At 39.5% G+C, this 19,793-nt stretch overlaps 1 protein-coding gene across 2 annotated transcripts in view; it reads left to right on the forward strand.

The window, feature by feature from the left end:
• The first annotated feature begins 8,020 nt into the window (after positions 1-8,020).
• The window catches only part of ca10a (carbonic anhydrase Xa), a 38,005-nt gene continuing 26,232 nt past the window's right edge, over positions 8,021-19,793 (forward strand). For both annotated transcript variants that reach the window (XM_012814543.3, XM_031561023.2), the window contains exons 1-2: positions 8,021-8,595; positions 14,972-15,046. In XM_012814543.3, coding sequence (XP_012669997.2) covers positions 8,535-8,595; positions 14,972-15,046 — 136 coding nt within the window. In that variant the 5' untranslated portion in view covers positions 8,021-8,534. The remainder of the gene's footprint in view (positions 8,596-14,971; positions 15,047-19,793) is intronic.

The following is a 19,793-nucleotide window of genomic DNA, read 5'->3' on the forward strand; positions in this document are numbered from 1 at the left end:
GTCAGTTCAGCACATGTGTTGTGCATGTATGTGTTAGTATTGTAAGTCATCCTGCAGATGGCATGTGTGTTTCCACAGAAGTATTCACATTAGGCAAGCCATACATCTATTCTGATGACCATGAACTGAACTAATTAAGTTAAACATTTATTAGCATAAAATTCACAGGCCATCTCAGAGACATCAGGGGCAGAAGTATACTATAAGTATAACATAAGATATTCCAACAGATCTGCTCCTTTGAAGATATCACAGTTTTCACAGACAGTGCATGTTTAAAAGGCCTATTATTCACATACCGTATTTTCCTGACTATAAACCACATTGTATTTAAACCACAAGACAAACCCGTGTATTGTCCGCACCTGTGTATTAACCGCAGTTTATTCTACGTTACATCATCCTGTCACGTAAAACTAAATACCATGTAGTTGTGGTGCGAGCGCTATTTTCCCACAAGTTGACATGGTTCCTTGGGGTCTTAATGAAATGTCTGTAACACACTTTGGTCAAAATACCACAAGGATCAAGCAAAATAGCATCCTTCTCACCCTGTCTAAAACAGCCCTGTTCAGAGCGACCTGTTTTGAGTGCCTGTTCCTTTAAATGCTAATAGGCCAGCTCACCCCACCCCCCCCCTCCTCCGTGGGGTGTGCTCACCCAAGTACATTTTGTGATACCAGAGACGGGCTTTGGCGTTACTATGGCAACTGTTGAGCATGTACCTTGGGATAAATATGGCTGCTGGAGACTTGACACAGCGGTGCACTCATATCGTTTTGAACCAGAGACAGACCCTGAACAAGAAGAGGCTCCCGAACAAGTTTGAGAATCTAGGCTTCAACAGGATGTTTCTGAATGGTTAGTTAACTTGATGTCACTTCGACAATGATGTTTGTACATTGGCTAAGGTCACACGGTCTTGCTGGCCGTGTGTCAAGGACAACCCAATGCTAGTGACTCGAGTATTTAAAAACAGTGTGTTTATACAAGTTACTGGTTGTGGAAAACTAAACATTATGCTTACTACACCAGTAAATCCCAAGCTGTAAATCTCAAGCTGCAATGTTTCAGCCAGCAATGTTATCTGACATCAGTAATGGACCAAGCAGGAAGTGTACGCCATAACTTGTTGTAATGTATGTTTACCTCCATTTATTACAGTGTTTAAATATTGTTCTCTCAATAAATCATTGCATTTGGTGACCTTTGTCTTTAATAGTAACACAACATTCAAATAAACTGCACCTGCAAAATTGTCACTTTTTGAATCTCATTCCTGATACAGGTGTATTTGTGCCAATTGTGAAAAAATGCCTACAGAACCTGAGAATGTATGCTGCAGGGAGATTAATGACATTGTAATTATGCAGTCATCATCACCAACCAGCATGCAGGGGTGATCATCCTGGCCTTGAACCTGTGTGCTTGAATGTGCTCTCACTACAGAATGCATTCAGCATCTATAGAGAGAATCTGAGTGTTGCTGCCCTCCTGCGTGCTGCTACAGATACAGATAGAGTTCCCTGATGCTCAGGGAAGGTATGTGGGGTTCAGACCTGCCCTCGGTTGAACCTTGACACGTAGCTGGCTATTGCTTCCAGCTTGTCTGGTTTATCAAACTGGGCAGAGAGATCTTCGGGGATGGGGATCTTCAGCACCTCATCCACATATGGGACCGGGTCCTGAAAATCTGCGTCAAAGAAAAAATAGATTGTATAGTTTTTTAATCCATAATAATAATCCAATAACCCTGATGCAGTGTTGCACAGTTTTCACTTTTTAGAATTTATATTATTTTCATTATTCTATTCTTTATGAAGGCCATTTAAAGATGACAGTTATTTTATATGTTCACTATAATGCCTGTCTCTACATTGTTTGACTTTGTGGAATTTTCAATAAAAGCTTGTGACACTCACGGAAGGTTGGATTTACTTTCATTGGCTTTGCTGTGCATTCTCCCTTCTTGTTCTTTGGGATGTTCTCTCTAAACTGCAGCACACCAGCTTATGTTCTTGTATGGGGATGCATTTTTCGTTGAAGTGAAGGGCTGCCAGGTAGAGTCTGTGGAGGATAGATACTACTTTGAGATATGTTGAAGAGCTTGTGTGTATGTGTGTATATCTGTCATCTGACAGACCATTATCCTTGCACTCCCATACATATCTTAACTGCGTCAATTACCGGCACGCGTCAATTATCGGACACATTCGGCGTTGTCATGTTTACATTCACTCTCGTGATCAACTTCGGGCAACTATGGAAAGAAACATAAGCTCCCACAAAAATATGGCATTTAAGCTTTACTTAGACCTAATTTAAACTTGTAAAATAGTGTTGTAATTTTGCATGTACCTTATAGTGTGGAACACTTAGCGGCGCGACGAATATTTAATTTGGTCTTAAAGTTGTACTGTCAGATTTGTTCTCTACAAGATGAAGTTTAACTGTAATTTCAAACTGTCATTTCAAATGCTAACACAGCTAGCATGATGAAATGTAAGTACGGATGCTCACAGAGACCAAATCCGATTACTCTGGTCGTTTAGACCTATGTCAATATGAAAGGCACATTCATGAACAAATAAGTGCCCCATCTAATATTTATGACCATGTCATTGTATTGTTGAAAGGTATCAATGGGAGAGCTAATGGCCTTGAACCATATATGTATAGTATAGTATAGTATAGTATGACTCCTTAGTTATTTCTCTGTGCTTTTGGAACTCATGATTCTTTCCATTGTTGGTACTGACCCACTGAGTATTAAAATGTCTTCAACCTGTACTCCTGCATCACCATCTATTTGTAATATGTACGTTAACTCCATCACCACCTATCTGTAATATGTACGTTAACTCCATCACCAACTATCTGTAATATGTACGTTAACTCCATTACCACCTATCTGTAATATGTACGTTAACTCCATCACCACCTATCTGTAATATGTACGTTAACTCCATCACCACCTATTTGTAATATGTACTATAACTCCATCACCACCTATTTGTAATATGTACATTAACTCCATTACCACCTATTTGTAATATGTACTTTAACTCAATCACCTATTTGTGATATGTACTTTAACTCCTTCAAAGCTTCAATGGAGAACTAGAGAGTAAATCCACAAAGGCATTCATGAAATCACAGGCATTCACTGTAGAAAACTGTGGCAGCGCCCAGAATAGAATACCACACATAAAGTACCACAGGAGTTATTCTTTTTTTTTTCAACATTGAGAAGTTGTGTGTGTGTGTGTGAGATGGAGATAGTGTATTAATCATTTTCATTTTTACCTGCACAAAGTATGTGAGTGGGAAAATTCAAATGCCAATATATGATGTAACCAGTTGTGTTAATTACACTGTTAACCCTAATCCCCTGCAGTTTCTCTGGTTATGAAGAGATAATCAGATTCCTGAATTTAATCAGACAAAATGTTAGGTATTAAGGCAGGTGTTCAAGCTAAGCACCACTTTGTGTGAATTACCTACAACAAATAGGTCAATGTGACCTTAGCCACTATACAATATCTAAACCCTGTTTTCATCTATCAGAGCCAATGGAACAAAGTAGTATAGATATGGGTGTATGTGTGTGGATGTTGGACAGCAGTGGGCAAAAACATCTCTGCAGTTTAGTGAAATCCATGCTTGTATTTTAGGCTACACATTTTTATGTAGATATATAAACCAGTCAATGTTCACATTTTTGTGGGGAAAAAAAGAGATAGTTTCACACTTCACACAAGTGCTTTTAGGTTACCTTACATTTTCCTTTAAACTACCTAGCTAAACATACAGTATATTTCTGTTTTTCACCAAAGCTGTATCACATTCATTATTGTAAAATATGACATTAGTTTCTGAATTGTAACGACTCTATTCAGTGTGGATTTATTATTTCATTGGCTTTTAGGATTGTCTGTAAAACAAAGAGCTCCCTAACAAATGTGGAACCTGGCCGAAAAAAGCATTGGGTGGGAGTTGAGTGAGGGCCTGTGAGACATGAGAGGGAGAGGGAGAGGGAAGTTAGGAAGAAACAACAGGGAAAAGGGATAAGTGTAGTGGACAACCATGTCTGTATGATGTCCATGTACAGCAACAAGCAATAGGACTCTCACCATTATCATTTAGAAACGGTTCATGTTCAGAGCCTTCCATTTTGCCATGCAAGACTTTCTTTATTGTTTTAAGAATCATCTCAAAACATAGCACTCCCAAACAGAACTGACTGTATACCCATCTGTTGCCCTCTAATACCACAGGGAGCTCTCATTACGAATGACACATCACTGCGTCACATCCAAGTTTACTTTGCTCCACCCCAGCATCTTCTGATGAGCGTCTTACTTATCACTGACCACACAACCCTCCTTCATATGACTCAAAGAGCCTACAAATTGATATTAGCTTAGTACAGTATAGCCAGAGTACAATCATGTATTTTGTAACACCATTACTTACACATTTGTTGGTGAAGTATTTTGTATTACGATAAACCCTTGATGATGAACCCTTTGAACCCCCCGATACATTGCATGCAGCTATACACACACACACACACACACACACACACACACACACACACACACACACACACACACACACACACACACACACACACACACACACACACACACACACACGTATACTGTACATATATTTATCAAACAAAAGTGAAAATAGTATACATATTATCTCTCTCTCTCTCTCTCTCTCTATATATATATATATATATATAGAGAGAGAGAGAGAGAGAGAGATAATGTGTACTGTACATGTAGGCCTGTATATACCCTTTCCCACCCTTTTTGAATAAACACATGGAAATTTGATGCTCTGATTCATCCAGCTCAAAGATTTTGATGTCACTGTTGAATATGCGACAGAAATTTCATACCTCAATTCTTTTTGGCTTGATTTTTCACTGATGGGTATTCATTTTTGTTCAGAGTAAATTACTGAAGAGCCCTGCCTGTTTTATTAATCAACAAATGGTCCTGAGGTCAACCATTCCTCCTTATCTCTAATGCTCAGCAGATTAACACCACTAATGGGAATTGTTTCATCTACACAAAGGCTTCATTTATTTTATGTCAGCTTTTTCATAGGTTAGTTGCTTCTACCTGATATGAAAGCATGTGGTTTCCCAATTACATGCCTGACTGACAATTATCCATTATCATAATAGACAGTTCTAAGTTTTTGTCTGTGCAGAGCAAAAGTGCCATATTCTACCATCTTTGATGTTGTTAAAGTGGACGGGACAGCACTGCCAATTCAAGGTCTGAATGATATTATAGTGCAGAGGTCCATTCCCATGTGCTGGATTCTGTGGTACTGTGGAAGTGTGCTGGAGCGTGTGAATGTGTGTTCTGTCCCCTCCCCCTGTGTCTTGTCTTGTTGGATGTGTCATGTTTTGCCGGTATTTGATTGGGAGGAGGTGTCTGGGCAGGAATCATTAGGGCAATGGAGAGGGGGCTGAGGGGGGTAAGTTCTACAATGCTTAACTTTCTAGTCAAAGTTAAAGACTGTTGAAGAGAGCTGTTGTGTTGAGAAATAAACTGTGATAGCTAGCATGTTGGGGCTAACAGCTGAAGTGGGGTTTATTGTGTTGAAACTAGCGACACCTCTTACTGTCCATTTTAACCTTTGTGTTTACAGGCCATGCCCAACATCTGAGACTGCTAAACCTCTTGTACGAGTCATCAATTGGAGGCTGATCCAGTGTTACAAAATAAAATAAAAATATGTTGCAAATGTAAGAATCATTTCTGTAATAAAATGAGATATAACATCCTTGTGTTGGTAATTAGGGTCCTCACAAAATAAACTGATATAACAATTTACTAGGGCATGCCACAGACTACCTAGGGTAAGGGACAGAGCCTGATATAGAAGACTAGTGTATGGTGCTCTAGACTGATTCATTGAAGTTTGAAATCTATGTGTCCTAAAGAAGTTTTTTTTTACAAGCCCGGCCTCAGTCTCTGCTCACACTTTAAGTTGATGTTTCAGTGGTATCTCTGGCTAATTTGACATTATCGCTGTCAATTGTGCTGTAGTCGTCAATTTCTTCCTTAGGTTCTGAAGCACTAGAGAGAAATTGGACCAGCCTTTAATCAATTGGCATTGACCACCATATGGTGTATCTTCCCAATTACTTCTCTACCAATGGTGCAAACTGATATATTAGGCTTCACCCAAACTCTGGTGGCAATAAGGCAATACTATTTTTGCCTTCAGTGAAAAGATTACACATTCTTGCTCCGGCTTCAATTCTTCAATGTTTGCTAGTGTTGCTATTACTGTTTGTATCGCTTCATTTAGCTCTAGCCCTGCCACCATCGCCATAACTACATTTCAAAACAAACATTTCAATATCATTGCGCTCTGTCACCCACTCTGGTCGCTGATGGGCCCCCCAGAATGCCCCATGGTTTCATCTTGGCCAGAAGCACATCCAAACTATAATCCCAGCGAAAACTGCGGTGAGTCAGGCTAACTGTGCAGCCTAATCTGAGGTAAACTGCGGTGAGCCAGGCTAACTGTGCAGCTTAATCTGAGGTAAACTGAGGTGAGCCAGGCTAACTGTGCAGCCTAATCTGAGGTAAACTGCACCCACAAAACATTCTTATCAGTGCTGTCATCACCAATCAGACCAATCAGAGCATGGCTTGTATGTTGTTTTAATTTCTTCACCAGTATCCAGTGTTTTGATTTAACCATTTAATGTTAGTAATGGTTCATTTTGGTCTACATCTCGCAAGATATACCTGATTAAAAGTACTTCTGAGATGTAAATCATGTTTTAATCTACGGTATATTGAAATATACATATCAAATTTTACTTATTCTGTGATGTCAGGTCAGAAATGCTTTTATTAGACATAAATTAGATATAGAATAATATAGATGATTAAACTGACAAAATATGTACTTGTGAGCATTCCCAAGAAGGACCCAGCTCCTGGCGCAATCTATTCAAATCTATCCACACTGACACATTATTGACAAGAGACTTCTGGTCTGTGTCCTGTAGTCTCTGTAGCACTACATAGAGCAGAACTCTGTACTACAGACTGGAGAGTGGTCCACCCATGCTGGCCTTCCGTCCAAGATGTAGCCCTCCTCATCTGACATCAGATATACAGTATTGTTGCTGTCCTCCGTAGGCCAGCAAACAGATATTACTGTAAATTAAACAGATTTGTATGGTGCAAAATGCATGCAGAATGAATTTAGACTAGAGCATCGGTTTAACACCTGTCTTTGAAATCGATTGTGACATCATATTATGAAGTTCAAACTTTGCATATACTTTGCAGCTTAGGGGCAGTCTTCCATGTGGAGCGTGGTGAGGGGTGAAGTTTGGTTGGTGAGAGAAATGGTCACTTGCACTCTTGTGTCAGTTAACTGCAAGCAGTCCATGTGTGTACCAACTGTGACAGGTGCTACAAATCCAGTGAAAATCTGAGCTAAGGAGTAATAGGTGGGCTCAGCAAGGCCGGTGCCTCAGAAGACAACTGTGACTGACATAAAGCACAATGCAGATATTCCAAGAAATTCATACACAGAACACACATTGAACACGATCGAAACAGAACACACTGGACAGATCAGATTTGGAAAAACAATCTGAATGGTCTGCAGTATGTGTAATAGCCTGACTTTGTGCATGTAGTTGCCATTCGGTTTGGCGAATTCATTCGAGTTGATAAATGCATTTACTGGATATTTCCTTTAGTCCTGTATGGTGTAATGGACTGTATCATTGTGGTGAGCAGCAGGAAATGCTCTCTGGATGATTGAAAGGCAAAGGCTTCGTGCAGAATTCTGCGGTTTTGAGTGAACATCGTTTGAACTGTTGGAGTCAAGGTTTAAGCAATGACTCAAGCGAAAATAACATACGTTCCCACGAAGATTTTAAGCGGATATCCTTCAAGAAGGTATTCAAAAATAGACCGGTAATTATCCTATGTAGTTTCAATAACAGACTTGTTCAAATGAATTTCAGTATCCCGAAGCACGTTGTACCCCTCCCCCGTCTAAAGTGCGCGGTACGTGGGTCGCTGTCTGATTCAGCTGTCTGATTTGAGCATAGGTTACCGATCATGGTGAGCATTTCTGTTGGTGGAAAATTAGGGACTAGATAGCGTTAGTGTCACGTCCAAGTCTATTTCTCAGCGTGACATTTTACAACAGGACAAGAGATGGGTTTATGGGCTTGTGTGAGTCGGAATTATAAACTACTGGCATCTGATCCGATTAATTTAATGTAGGCTAATGTATTAACAGTTTTTATTCGTCATTCTATTTAGAATATATAGAATCTGTTCATAGAATATTAGTCAAGATCCCAGTGTATTAGAAAGTGTGGCGTCCTGTCTACAAGGTAAATCTGCTATGTAGCGTATCGTAGAAGACACATTTTGTAGGTGTGCAGCAGCGCGATACGATCTGGGGGAACTGAATAGCTGCAAGATTCTTTAGTAAAACGGGAAGTGCCTAAAATAAAGACGATGGATATTATTTGGGAAGTAGTTATCGTTTTCCATGTCAACCTCATCATTTGTTCCTCAGGTGAGTATGAACTAAATGCGACTGAACTCAGTAAAATGGTAACATTGCTGTGCCTAACGTAAAATGGTAACAATGCCTAAATTTAATGTCGCCCGTGTTATCTCAGACATTTAAAACATTTACTTGAAACGTTAATCATGGGTACGTTATTGATTCACTAGACTTCCAATTGTGGGTCAAAGAGATACTTTAGCATAGGTTACCTTCCATAGCAACAGGACAGAGATACACTGATTTTGATTTATGTAATTATTTAGGCTACGCAAAGTCATGCGGATTTATAGACAGGTTGAAATTGTAGTGCTACTCTGTTCATTATTGATCATGGCAGCTGGGCTCAGGTTTAGCCTACCGTCCGAAAGAAGGTAACTATCATTGATGATGTTTTAATGTTTCACTATATAGTAGCCTACCTAGGTTAGATCAATTAGACGAGAACTAAATGCAGTTTACGAGTGGACATTATCATTACAATGTGCAAATGAAGCTGCTTGCTCCGATTGGAACTCCTGCACGCAAAGGTGGGGATGCATGTGTGCAAAAGCTTGGACCATTTAGGGGGTATGGTTTTACCATGTGTATTGTAACCTGTTAGTTTAACATATCACAATAACAGTGCTTGAATTTGTCTGTACTGCAATACAATGGAAAAAAAAAGCCCAACAATAACAATGCTTGAATTTGTGTGAATGCTCTATGTAAATGCTTAAGTTTTACTATTATTCCACCCGTGTTTTGGCGCCACTTCTGACCCTAGTGCTTTTGAGATATTGACACTGCTCCAACTCTGACACATATGTCCTGATCCCATTTAAATCTCTTGCAAACATTATTGCAATACCCCATGTTGTTCTTTTGTTATTGTCATTTGTCATCCCTCTTTTTTCTTCTGAAATGAATGGTGGAACATTCGCCTATTGTGACGTTACCCGCTCTGCTAGCTGTTCATATACCATGGACAAAAATATTGGCACCCCTGCACTTCTGTCAGAAAATGTACCAATTCTCCCAGAAAATTGTAGCAATTACAATTGCTTTGGTATTCACATGTTGATTTCTATTGCTTGCAACAACCCAAAAAAGCAGAGAAGAAAAGCCAAATCTGACATGATTCCACACAAATCTCCAAAAGTGGACTGGACAAAATTATTGGCACCTTTTCAAAATTGTAAGAAATAATTGTATTTCAAGCAGGTAATGCTCCTTTAATTTGTATTTAAACTCACCTGTGGCAAGTTACAGATGCTGGTAATATAGAAATCACATTTGCAACCAGTTTAAATGGAGCAGTTGACTCAACCTTTGTGTTGTGTGTCTGTGTATACCACACTGAGCCTGGAGAAAAGAAAGAAGAGCAAATAATTATATGAGGATTTGAGAACCAAAATTGTAGAAAAGCATGGACAATTTCAAGGCTACAAGTCCATCTCCGGAGATCTTAATGTTCCTGTGTCCACTGTGCGCAGTGTCATCAAGAAGTTTACAGCCCATGGCATTGTCGCTAACCTCCCTAGATGTGGAAGGAAGAGGAAAATTGCCAGAATGCAACAAAGGATTGTTGAATGGTGGATAAAAAACCTAGAACAAGCTTTTCGGTAAAGCAGTTTACAGAAAACGAAATGAGGCCTTCAAAGAAAAGAACACGGCCCCTACAGTCAAACATGACGGAGGTGGACCGATGTTTTGGGGTTGCTTTGCTGCTTCTGGAACCCGATGCCTTGACTATGTGCATGGCATCAGGAAATCTGAGGACTACCAAATCATTTTTTGCCGCAATGTAGGGCCCAGTGTCAGAAAGCTGGGTCTCCATCAGAGGACATGGGTCTTCCAGCAGGACAATGACCCATAGCACACTTCAAAAAGCACCCAGAAATGGTTAAGACAAAGCACTGGAGAGTTCTGAAGTGTGAAATGTGAATACCAAAGCAATTGTAATTGCAAATTTTTTCTGGGATTACTAACAATGGTCAACAATGGTTGGTTTTCCGACTGGAACGTGGTGACGTCATACCCAGCTCTGACTTCCCAATTCTGAGGAAAATGGCACCCATCAGTGCCTATGAACAGATAATCTTGGCTAATTTAGCCAATAGCAAATTAGGATGGGGTATTTTGTTATTTTGTGTCCACATATCTGCTCATTTATTGTCTTCCAAAATATTTGGCTGTTAAAATACCATCTTCATCATTCAGATGGTAATATTAAACCAATTTTTCAACCTCACAAATTCAGTCTGTCAAAATTCAGTCTTCTAAATATTTTGGAACTGAATTTTAGGAAAGTGAATATTTTTGCATTGAATAATGGAATTTTATTTTCAATCGAAATATACAACCATTTAAAACAACATGAATAACAAAATAACAAAATACCCCATCCTAATTTGCTTCGTTTGATATATACGTTAAAGCTTTTTTTCACTCTGGCAGGGGGACTGCCAATGGAAACTAGCCTTTTGGCTATAATTGGGTGCATTTACATTTTAATGTTCATAAATGTACACTGTCCCTCTTGATCAAATAAATAAATTGATTGATTGATTTGGTAGCTCATTCCACCAATGAGGAACCACAAAAGACAACAGTCTGATCTGATTGTCTTGCGTGAAGGGATGGAAGTGTCAGACATAATTCCTTGGGGGAACGCAGTGGGCCAGAAAGAGCATAAATATGTTTGATGGAGGTCAGTTAGATGGGCGCAGGAGGTTCACTGTGTGAAGGGCTGCTGATAGATCCAGAAAAATAAGAACCAGGGACTGTGATGAAGCACTAGCTGCCCTTAGAGCTCTTGTCACAGACAACAGAGCTGTTTCAGTGGAGTGGTCGCTCTTAAAACCTGACTGATTTGGATCAAGGAGGTCATTCCATGAAAACCGCCCTGTCAAGAGCTTCGGATAAGAAGAGAAGTTGTGAAGAAGGGAAGCAAGCCCGGCCGATAGTTCTTAACTTGAGCAGGTCTGAGTGAGGGCTGAGTGAGATGATGAGGTCAGGTAGAGAATATCAGTGTAATACAAGATATGCCTCCAAGATGTCATCCTTACACTCTTTAAAACGCTCTGTACATTAACAATAAGTCAATGACTATTTCACAGATGCTATATGCAGATCAATTGAATCAATTGCGGTATGCAAAACAGATGACTTCAATTGAAATAGACCAGATGTAATCCATAGCTTTTCAAAATAGTTTTTCACAACATAAATCAGTCACCATTGAATAGGACGTAATTATCTCTGTTTGATAAAATAATGAATGACAAAATGTTTACTATTTATTTTATTAAGGTATGAGTGCTATCTTTTGTTTTCTGTGTGTGCATGTCTTTGATCTGTGGATAGATGAAGATGAAATCAATATGTGAAAAGCTCTCATTGAGTCCTGTAGACACCTGTAAACAAATCACATAATATAATAATGTTTATGGATATATAGTCTTATGTGTAGCGGTAATATGACAACTTTAAGAATGTGAAGGCGGTGTAGATAGGCCAATACAAACTATTGCTGTGTGGAGATACGTTTTTAACCTAGGAGATATTGCTGTTGAGTCTAATGTTGAGCGGTTCAGTATGTTTAAATATTATATTCTGATGAAACATAATGCGTTATATTTGTTGCCTCGGTACCTATCACTACTACTACTAATAATGTATCACATTTATATAGCGCTTTTCACGGTTCTCAAAAGCTTAAACTGCTACTACTACCTATTTGGTGGCCGAGTATCTGACAGAGGACCCAGCACACAGTTATGTATGAGTATCTATTAAATACTACTACCTATCAGCTAAAGTCAATCAGCTAAAACCTAGAAGTGGATCAGGTTGGTTTTGTGGGTTTATTCCGTTTATGTTTTTTCCGATAAATATCGTTTTTTTTTAATAAATATCGATTTTGTGAGTTACATTTGCCAGAGCCAGAGAGTATTCAAGTATTGTAGAACATCTTAGTGGGTAAACAGTGTGATTGTAAGGTTACTATTACAAAGGTGAGTAGAGGAATGGAACAGAAGACTGTGTCAGTGGTTGGTGGCCATTATTTATACGGCAGATAAATGTTAGCACAGAGTATGGGGTAGAATAAGTGCACTACATTGTGATTGGGGTGGGTAGGTTTAGGCAGAGGGACTCTGCAAGTAGATCAGGAGGAGTGACTACAGCAGCAACCCACATAGGAGATAGATTAGACCTCCCCCTTGCCCTTCTCCAACATGTTAATTCAATGTTCAAAATTCTGTTGCAAGCATGTCAGAAGATTATTGTTTATGGTATAGGTCGCCAGGGGATCGATTTACGATTTGACTTAAAAATGTACGGCCCATTCCTACACAACACCATAACACAAAATAAATCCTCAATAATTTTTTTTCACTGTGAGTAGGAATGAGGTATTTGTGTGTGTGTGTGTGTGTGTGTGTATGTGTGTGTGTGTGTGTGTGTGTGTGTGTGTGTGTGTGTGTGTGTGTGTGTGTGCGTTTGTGTGTGTGTATGTGCGTGCAGGGAGGGGGTAGTAGTTTTGCTTGAAATGCCTGTCCCTAGTTCTTCATACAACTTTGACTGGCTAGTAGTACTAGCACTCGCACCACAACTTCAAAGCATTCCGTTTCACGTGACATGATTATGTAATGTTGAATAAACTGCAGTAAATCCATGGGTGTGGTCAATACACAGGGTTGACATCAGTTAGTTACAAAAGACAGACTCATGACAACATGACAACAACGGTTTGCTGAGGTTTTCTACTGGCATTGTTTCGCTCACACCTTATTTTCGCAGATTTTCCAAAACCCATTTTTACAAACGTACACATTTCCAGTAAATTTGGAAACTCTGTTGCAACCCATCACACGAGTTGCGGGAAATCCTTGAATTTGAGCAATAGCAAGATCAGAAATGTTTGGAATGGTTTATGCTATTACCACATTCTAATGAAGTGATTTTGTCTTGAGATTCAAACGAGCTCATTTTTTGCCTTTTAAATGTACTATATAAATAAAGATTATAAGATCTGCATGTCCTAACTTGTTCGCATGTCCTAAGAGTCAATGGGCCTCATTCTCGAACATTTTCTGAAGTTCCTTCTGAAATGTTTCTTACAGGCTTCGGAAAAACAACATAAGAAAAAGACCTCCACCAAATTCATGAAGGCTTGGACATGTGTTCCTACGCAGCAGAAGTGTTCTGAGCTGTGCTCCCCCGGAAGAGTTTTCTTAAATTGAAAGCGCGTTCTCGTGCACCTGGATTTGCATACATACATGCCCCGCCAGCTCCTTATAAGGGCACGCAACCATAGTGACGTGTGCTGTCGGAATCTACCGAGTCCACGCTAAAGCAACTCGTAAGCGAGTCATGTCAAAGCGGAAAGCGAGCACAAGTAAACGCAGATCTAACCGGTGTAGAGGTGGAGGTACTGTTGCAGGATAGATGTGTCCATTATATTCCACTATGGCTATTTTAACGCGATTGAGTTTAGTGCTTATTTATTTATTCACTTACATTTGCAGTGTCCGTGTACATTTACATTTAGTCATTTAGCAGACGCCTTTGTCCAAAGCGACGTACAAGAGAGAGAACAGTCAAGCTACGAGCACTGGAGACCTAGTGTAACAATAAATACTACTTTACATAAGAAAAAGAAAAACGAAATAGAAAATAAAAAAGAAGTGCAGGAATGTAACTGCTGTAAGTGCAAGTTAAGCACTAGTCGAAGTGCCAGTTAGGAAGGGAGGTGCTCTCTGAAGAGTTGGGTCTTCAAAAGCTTCTTAAAGGTAGAGAGGGACGCCCCTGCTCTGGTAGTGCTAGGCAGTTCGTTCCACCAACGTGGAACTACAAATGAAAATAGTCTGGATTGCCGTACTTGCACAGACGGCAGTGCCAAACGACGCTCACTAGACGAGCGCAGCATTCTGGTGTAGTCCTTTTATTTATTTAATGACATCAGTAGATCATCGTAGAATCATGACTATACATGTGAAACGTAATTGTTAATGATACAAATATTCTCGTATTTATTATTATTATTATAATAATTTTAATCTGAGGATGTCTGTAGAGTTGACGCAATCACCAACAATTTCTCACAAATTCATTAACACTTCTACGGGGCCATCTTGTGGTTTTTTAAGGAATCGCATTTGAGAAAACTCTGGCCGAGTTACGACTGCTATTTCGAATTCGGAAAGTCTTCTGAAGTTCAGAACAAATCCCAGATGAGAAAACTTTCATGAATGCCAAATGTTTTCCTATATCCAATTCAGAAGAAATTCCTTCTTAAATTCTTCTTAACTGCGTTCGAGAATGAGGCCCAATGAATGTTAAATGTGAAAATGTCATGGCTGATTCTTGCTCCTGTTTTCTGTTGTCCCTTGTTCAATAGCTCAACCAAATCCATCCAAAGATCATGAAGGATGGTGGGCGTACAAAGAAGCTGTTCAGGGGAAATTCATTCCAGGTACCTTTGTTTTGTTGGATTATTTTGATGGATGTGTAGAGGGGGAAATAAGTATTCAACATATTGACATCTTTTTCTTTAAACATTTCATTTACATACATTTACAGACATTGTTATTAAACCGCACAGATAAAGACATCATTCTTCAAAATATTCCAACTCTTTCAAAAGCTACATGGGAAAAAGTGAAATCTATTTAACATTTGGTGGAGAAAGCTACAAGATGCTTCCTGTATTCAAACAATTTCTAATAGTATTTGGGTTTTGGCCCATTATTAGCATTCTATTGTCGTGTAATATAGGTTTGTAATAATGCCCAATGAGGTCTGTGTTAAGCATAATCATTCATTTATCAGGCCTGTAGTTATGGTAAGAAAAATGTCCAAATTTGATTTGTCCAAATGAATGCCTATTTGTAAATATACACTTCATAATTTGTAGCGATACATCATACTCTGCGTGTATATTTGTGGTGAAATGTCATTTGGAAATCTAATTCTGCATGTCAAGTGCTGAATCTGAAATGTCATTTCTAAATCTAATTCTGCATGTCAAGTGCTGAATCTGAATTTGTGGATCATCAACACATACATTCATTTAAGCTTCCATTGACGTAGTTTTGAAACATTCTTTTTGCTTTTCGTGGTCCACACACAACAAATCGGTATTGATCCATACAAATGTGCCCCCCACCCCCTCCCCCTCCAAACAAAGGCAATGGAGAGTGACCACTAGGTGACAGTCTTGTCATTCAGGCTATGGTGCATGTGCTAGCCTTAGCTACAAGGTTGTTGAGGAAAAGGCAATGTTATAGCGAGTCAACAAACATCCCACCACACAGTTGAAATGGATCCTGACAAGTCAACAAACTGGATATTTATCTAAGGTTGGTAGAGGTATGCAGATAATAGTGTTGCACTCATTTAACTGTCTAGCTTAACAATCTAACAGTTTGCTAGCTGCAGTATAATTAATTCACTGAAGACTTGTGAGCGTGAGCTGAAATGGAAAAATTCGAGACTCTGATAGGCATGAATGAAAAGCGTTTAGGAATACTGATTTAGCTTTTCTTAGAGATAGTTAAACTGATGCTTATAACATTAATGGTTCTCCTAACATGAATTAAATCAATCAATCAATGAAGTAATCACATACTTAAATGTGATCGGCCTGCTACATGTCTCATTGATGGAAGACAAACAGTGGTATATAGGAATACAGACCGCCACTTCACAGCCTGCTAGCCACGATTTTCTTTCGTTCCAATTCTTGGATGTAGGATTTCCCACCCTTTGTAGAAACCTGTTGAATTGATAAATTTGGTCTAGGAAGTCCTAATTGTTTTGTTGACAATTTATCTTCATTAGTACGCCGACTAAAAAGTTTCTTTCAAAGAGCGAATAGAGTTGTTGCACTGAATGTTAGCCATCTTGACAGAATATGCCTTGACCGAAGCCATAGGACGTTCTATATGCTTAACCGTCCTATTACGTATGACGAAAGCATGGAGGGGCGAGCCCTCCCGGAAGCCATGGAGAATGCATTGAGAGCTCTGTTTTGTGAAAAATAATTATTTAACATGAGAGTCAATAAGAGAGGTCTGGGGCAATTTTCATTTCGCCCCTAATTGCCCCAAAAGACAAAGGGCCTCATTCTCGAACGCAGTTAAGAAGAATTTAAGAGGAATTTAAGAGGAATTTAAGAGGAATTGGATTTAGGACAACATTCGGCATTCATGAAAGTTCTCTCATCTGGGATTTGCTCTGAACTTCAGAAGACTTTCCGAACTCGAAATAGCAGTCGTAACTCGGCCAGAGTTTTCTCAAATGCGATTCCTTAAAAAACCACAAGATGGCCCCGTGGGCCATCTTGTGGTTTTTTGAGGAATCGCATTTAAGAAAACTCTCCGTGTTAATTAATTTGTGAGAAATCGTTGGTGATTGCGTTCACATCAACTCTACAGATGCTCGGATTAAAGTATCATTAACAATTACGTTTCACATGTAGGCCTATAGTCATGATTCTACGAGGCACCGTGATGTCATAAAATAAATAAAAGGACTACACCGGAATGCTGCGCTCGTCTAGTGAGCGTCGTTTGGCACTGCCGTCTGTGCAAGTACGGCAATCCAGAATTTTCAAGTAGTTCCACGTTGGTGGAACGAACTGCCTAGCACTACCAGAGCAGGCGCGTCCCTCTCTACCTTTAAGAAGCTTTTGAAGACCCAACTCTTCAGAGAGCACCTCCCTTCCTAACTGGCACTTCGACTAGTGCTTAACTTGCACTTATAGCAGTTACATTCCTGCACTTCGTTTTTATTTCCTATTTCGTTTTTCTATTTCTTATGTAAAGTAGTATTTATTGTTACACTAGGTCTCTATTGCTCGTAGCTTGACTGTTCTATCCCTTGTACGTCGCTTTGGACAAAAGTGTCTGCTAAATGACTAAATGTAATGTACACGAAACCGCTTTGACATGACTCGTTTACGATTTGCTTTCGTGTAGATTCGGTCGATTCCGACTGCACACGTCACTACGGTTGCGTGCCCTTATAAGGAGCTGGCAGGGCGTGTATGTATGCAAATTCAGGAGCACGAGAACGCGCTTTCAATTTAAGAAAACTCTTCCGGGGGAGCACAGCCCAGAAAACTTCTGCTGCGTAGGACCGCATTTTCAAGCGTGCATGAATTTGGCGGATGTCTTTTGCTTACGTTGTTTTTCCGAAGCCCGTAAGAAACATTTCAGAAGAAACTTCAGAAAATGTTCGAGAATGAGGGCCAAAGTTAGTACACAAATTAAAAGCGATATGTTACAGTAGCCAGACATCAGAGAGAAGAGAGACAAAGTTAGTACACAAATTAAAAACGATATGTTACAGTAGCCAGACATCAGAGAGAAGAGAGACAAAGTTGACCCATGGTGCATTTGGGCATCCAACTGTGCATGTTTGAGTCTTCATTCGAGGAGGAGACAGATGTTGAGGAACAACCAGTTGCTTGGATACTGGAAATGAACACTTCTGAGTGGTAAGTTCTGTCACATAGTGTTTCCAGTTAACCAGTGAACGTGTTACCACACACAAGTTTGTAACAAGAATATTTAATTATTTTGTTGCTCTGTCAACAACAATTATATGATGTTAGTTTGGACATGCAATTTTTAGTAGGATCTCTGGACAGCAAGAGCACATTCTAAATGTGTTTTCATGAATTGAGAGTGCTGCTTTTAAATGTCATGACTTCAGTAGGCTATCCATTAGATATTTGTTTAGGTGAACAAAAGTATAGACAATATAGAAGCCTTTAGTCAATATCAGTATCACTTGTTGTTTACGACTCCCCTGCTGTATAGGCGATCTGATTAGGACTTACCTTCTTACTATTAATAAATAACCTTACGTCAATGGCTATCAAAGTGGTTTTTCAACAAGGTGTTCTTGTTGAAACTTTAAACACATGCCCCTTGTGAGAGAAAATATATGTTGTGGGTAAATACCGCAGGTAACTAAACTGGGCTACTAATTCACAGACTGTCTGATCTGATCTAGGGTCAGCACTGAAGAGACACATAATCATCACACAGTGGTTGATTTGACGCCGTTAATTTGCTTCAGCATCATACAAATATGACCCAATAATAAACTTTGAACCAAATAAATACTAATAAAAACAAACAATATGTGTTTTCCTCCTCTCCCTTTCTCCTCTCCTCTCCATGCAGATGATGTAGACATGTCACACCTACAGGTGGTTTATCAGCTGGTGCTGGGTGATCCTTGGAAGAAGTGTTTGTGTTGTCATCCCTCCATGTGTGGTGTTGTGCATGAGTTTATGATGCTGCAGGGCAGTACGTGGGGTTCAGATCCCCCTTGACAGAAGCTCAACACACACACATGCTCAGCAATGACTTGCTCCATGGGAAGTCCGTCATGCTGAGGAGACAGGTCCTGAGGCACAGGAATCCGCTGGACGGCATCCACATAAGGTAGGGGGGGTCAAAGGCAACTTCATCTGAAGACAAGGATCGTCAGGTTGAAGACATAACCTGTGAAGTGAGAATGGTCTTTTTTTATTCAGCTGTACCTTTGCTTAGTTTCTTTTGCACATTTTGAAATAAATATTTTTTTTTATGTAAAACTACAAAGTCTTGGCCCTGTCTTTACTGGTTTGACCCTGTGTCCTACCTTTTTGGATTTTGGAAAGTGAAGCTTATACACAACTTTCCCTTTAGCTGTTGTGGACGGTCAGCATTCACAAGTGCATTTATACAATATAAACCACAAGACAAACAAACACAGAAAATGTGCATATTGACTCTGTGAATAAGTCACATGTGTATGTACACACCGATAAAAAAAGTCAATGGTCAAAATTACATTATAGTGATAAAGTAAAGCTATAGCATATGCTCAGTAAACTGTGCTATAGCACTCTTCTAAATACTGCATTGCCTGTGTTGTTACAAGTGCCTTTCAGTTAGAACAGCCCCTGAGTGATTTGCATTTTCATGGTTGGCTATTGACCATTAGACTTGATGGCTCCTGGCCATTGTTCATGATTGACACTTTCACAGACCAAAACCAGTTGTCCTAAGTTGTGCTGCAAATGACAGATGGACACTGTCTAAAGAACTCACTGTGATGGCACAGTTGGTCGACAGCTCAGAAGGTCCCTCTTTTGCGCGGTCAGATATTACACCCCCAAAGAATTTTTCTTTTCTTGAAGCCTTCAGCAGTGTTGAAGTAAG

This window comes from Clupea harengus, chromosome 23 (genome assembly GCF_900700415.2).
Source record: "Clupea harengus chromosome 23, Ch_v2.0.2, whole genome shotgun sequence".
NCBI classification, from domain to species: Eukaryota; Metazoa; Chordata; class Actinopteri; order Clupeiformes; family Clupeidae; genus Clupea; species Clupea harengus.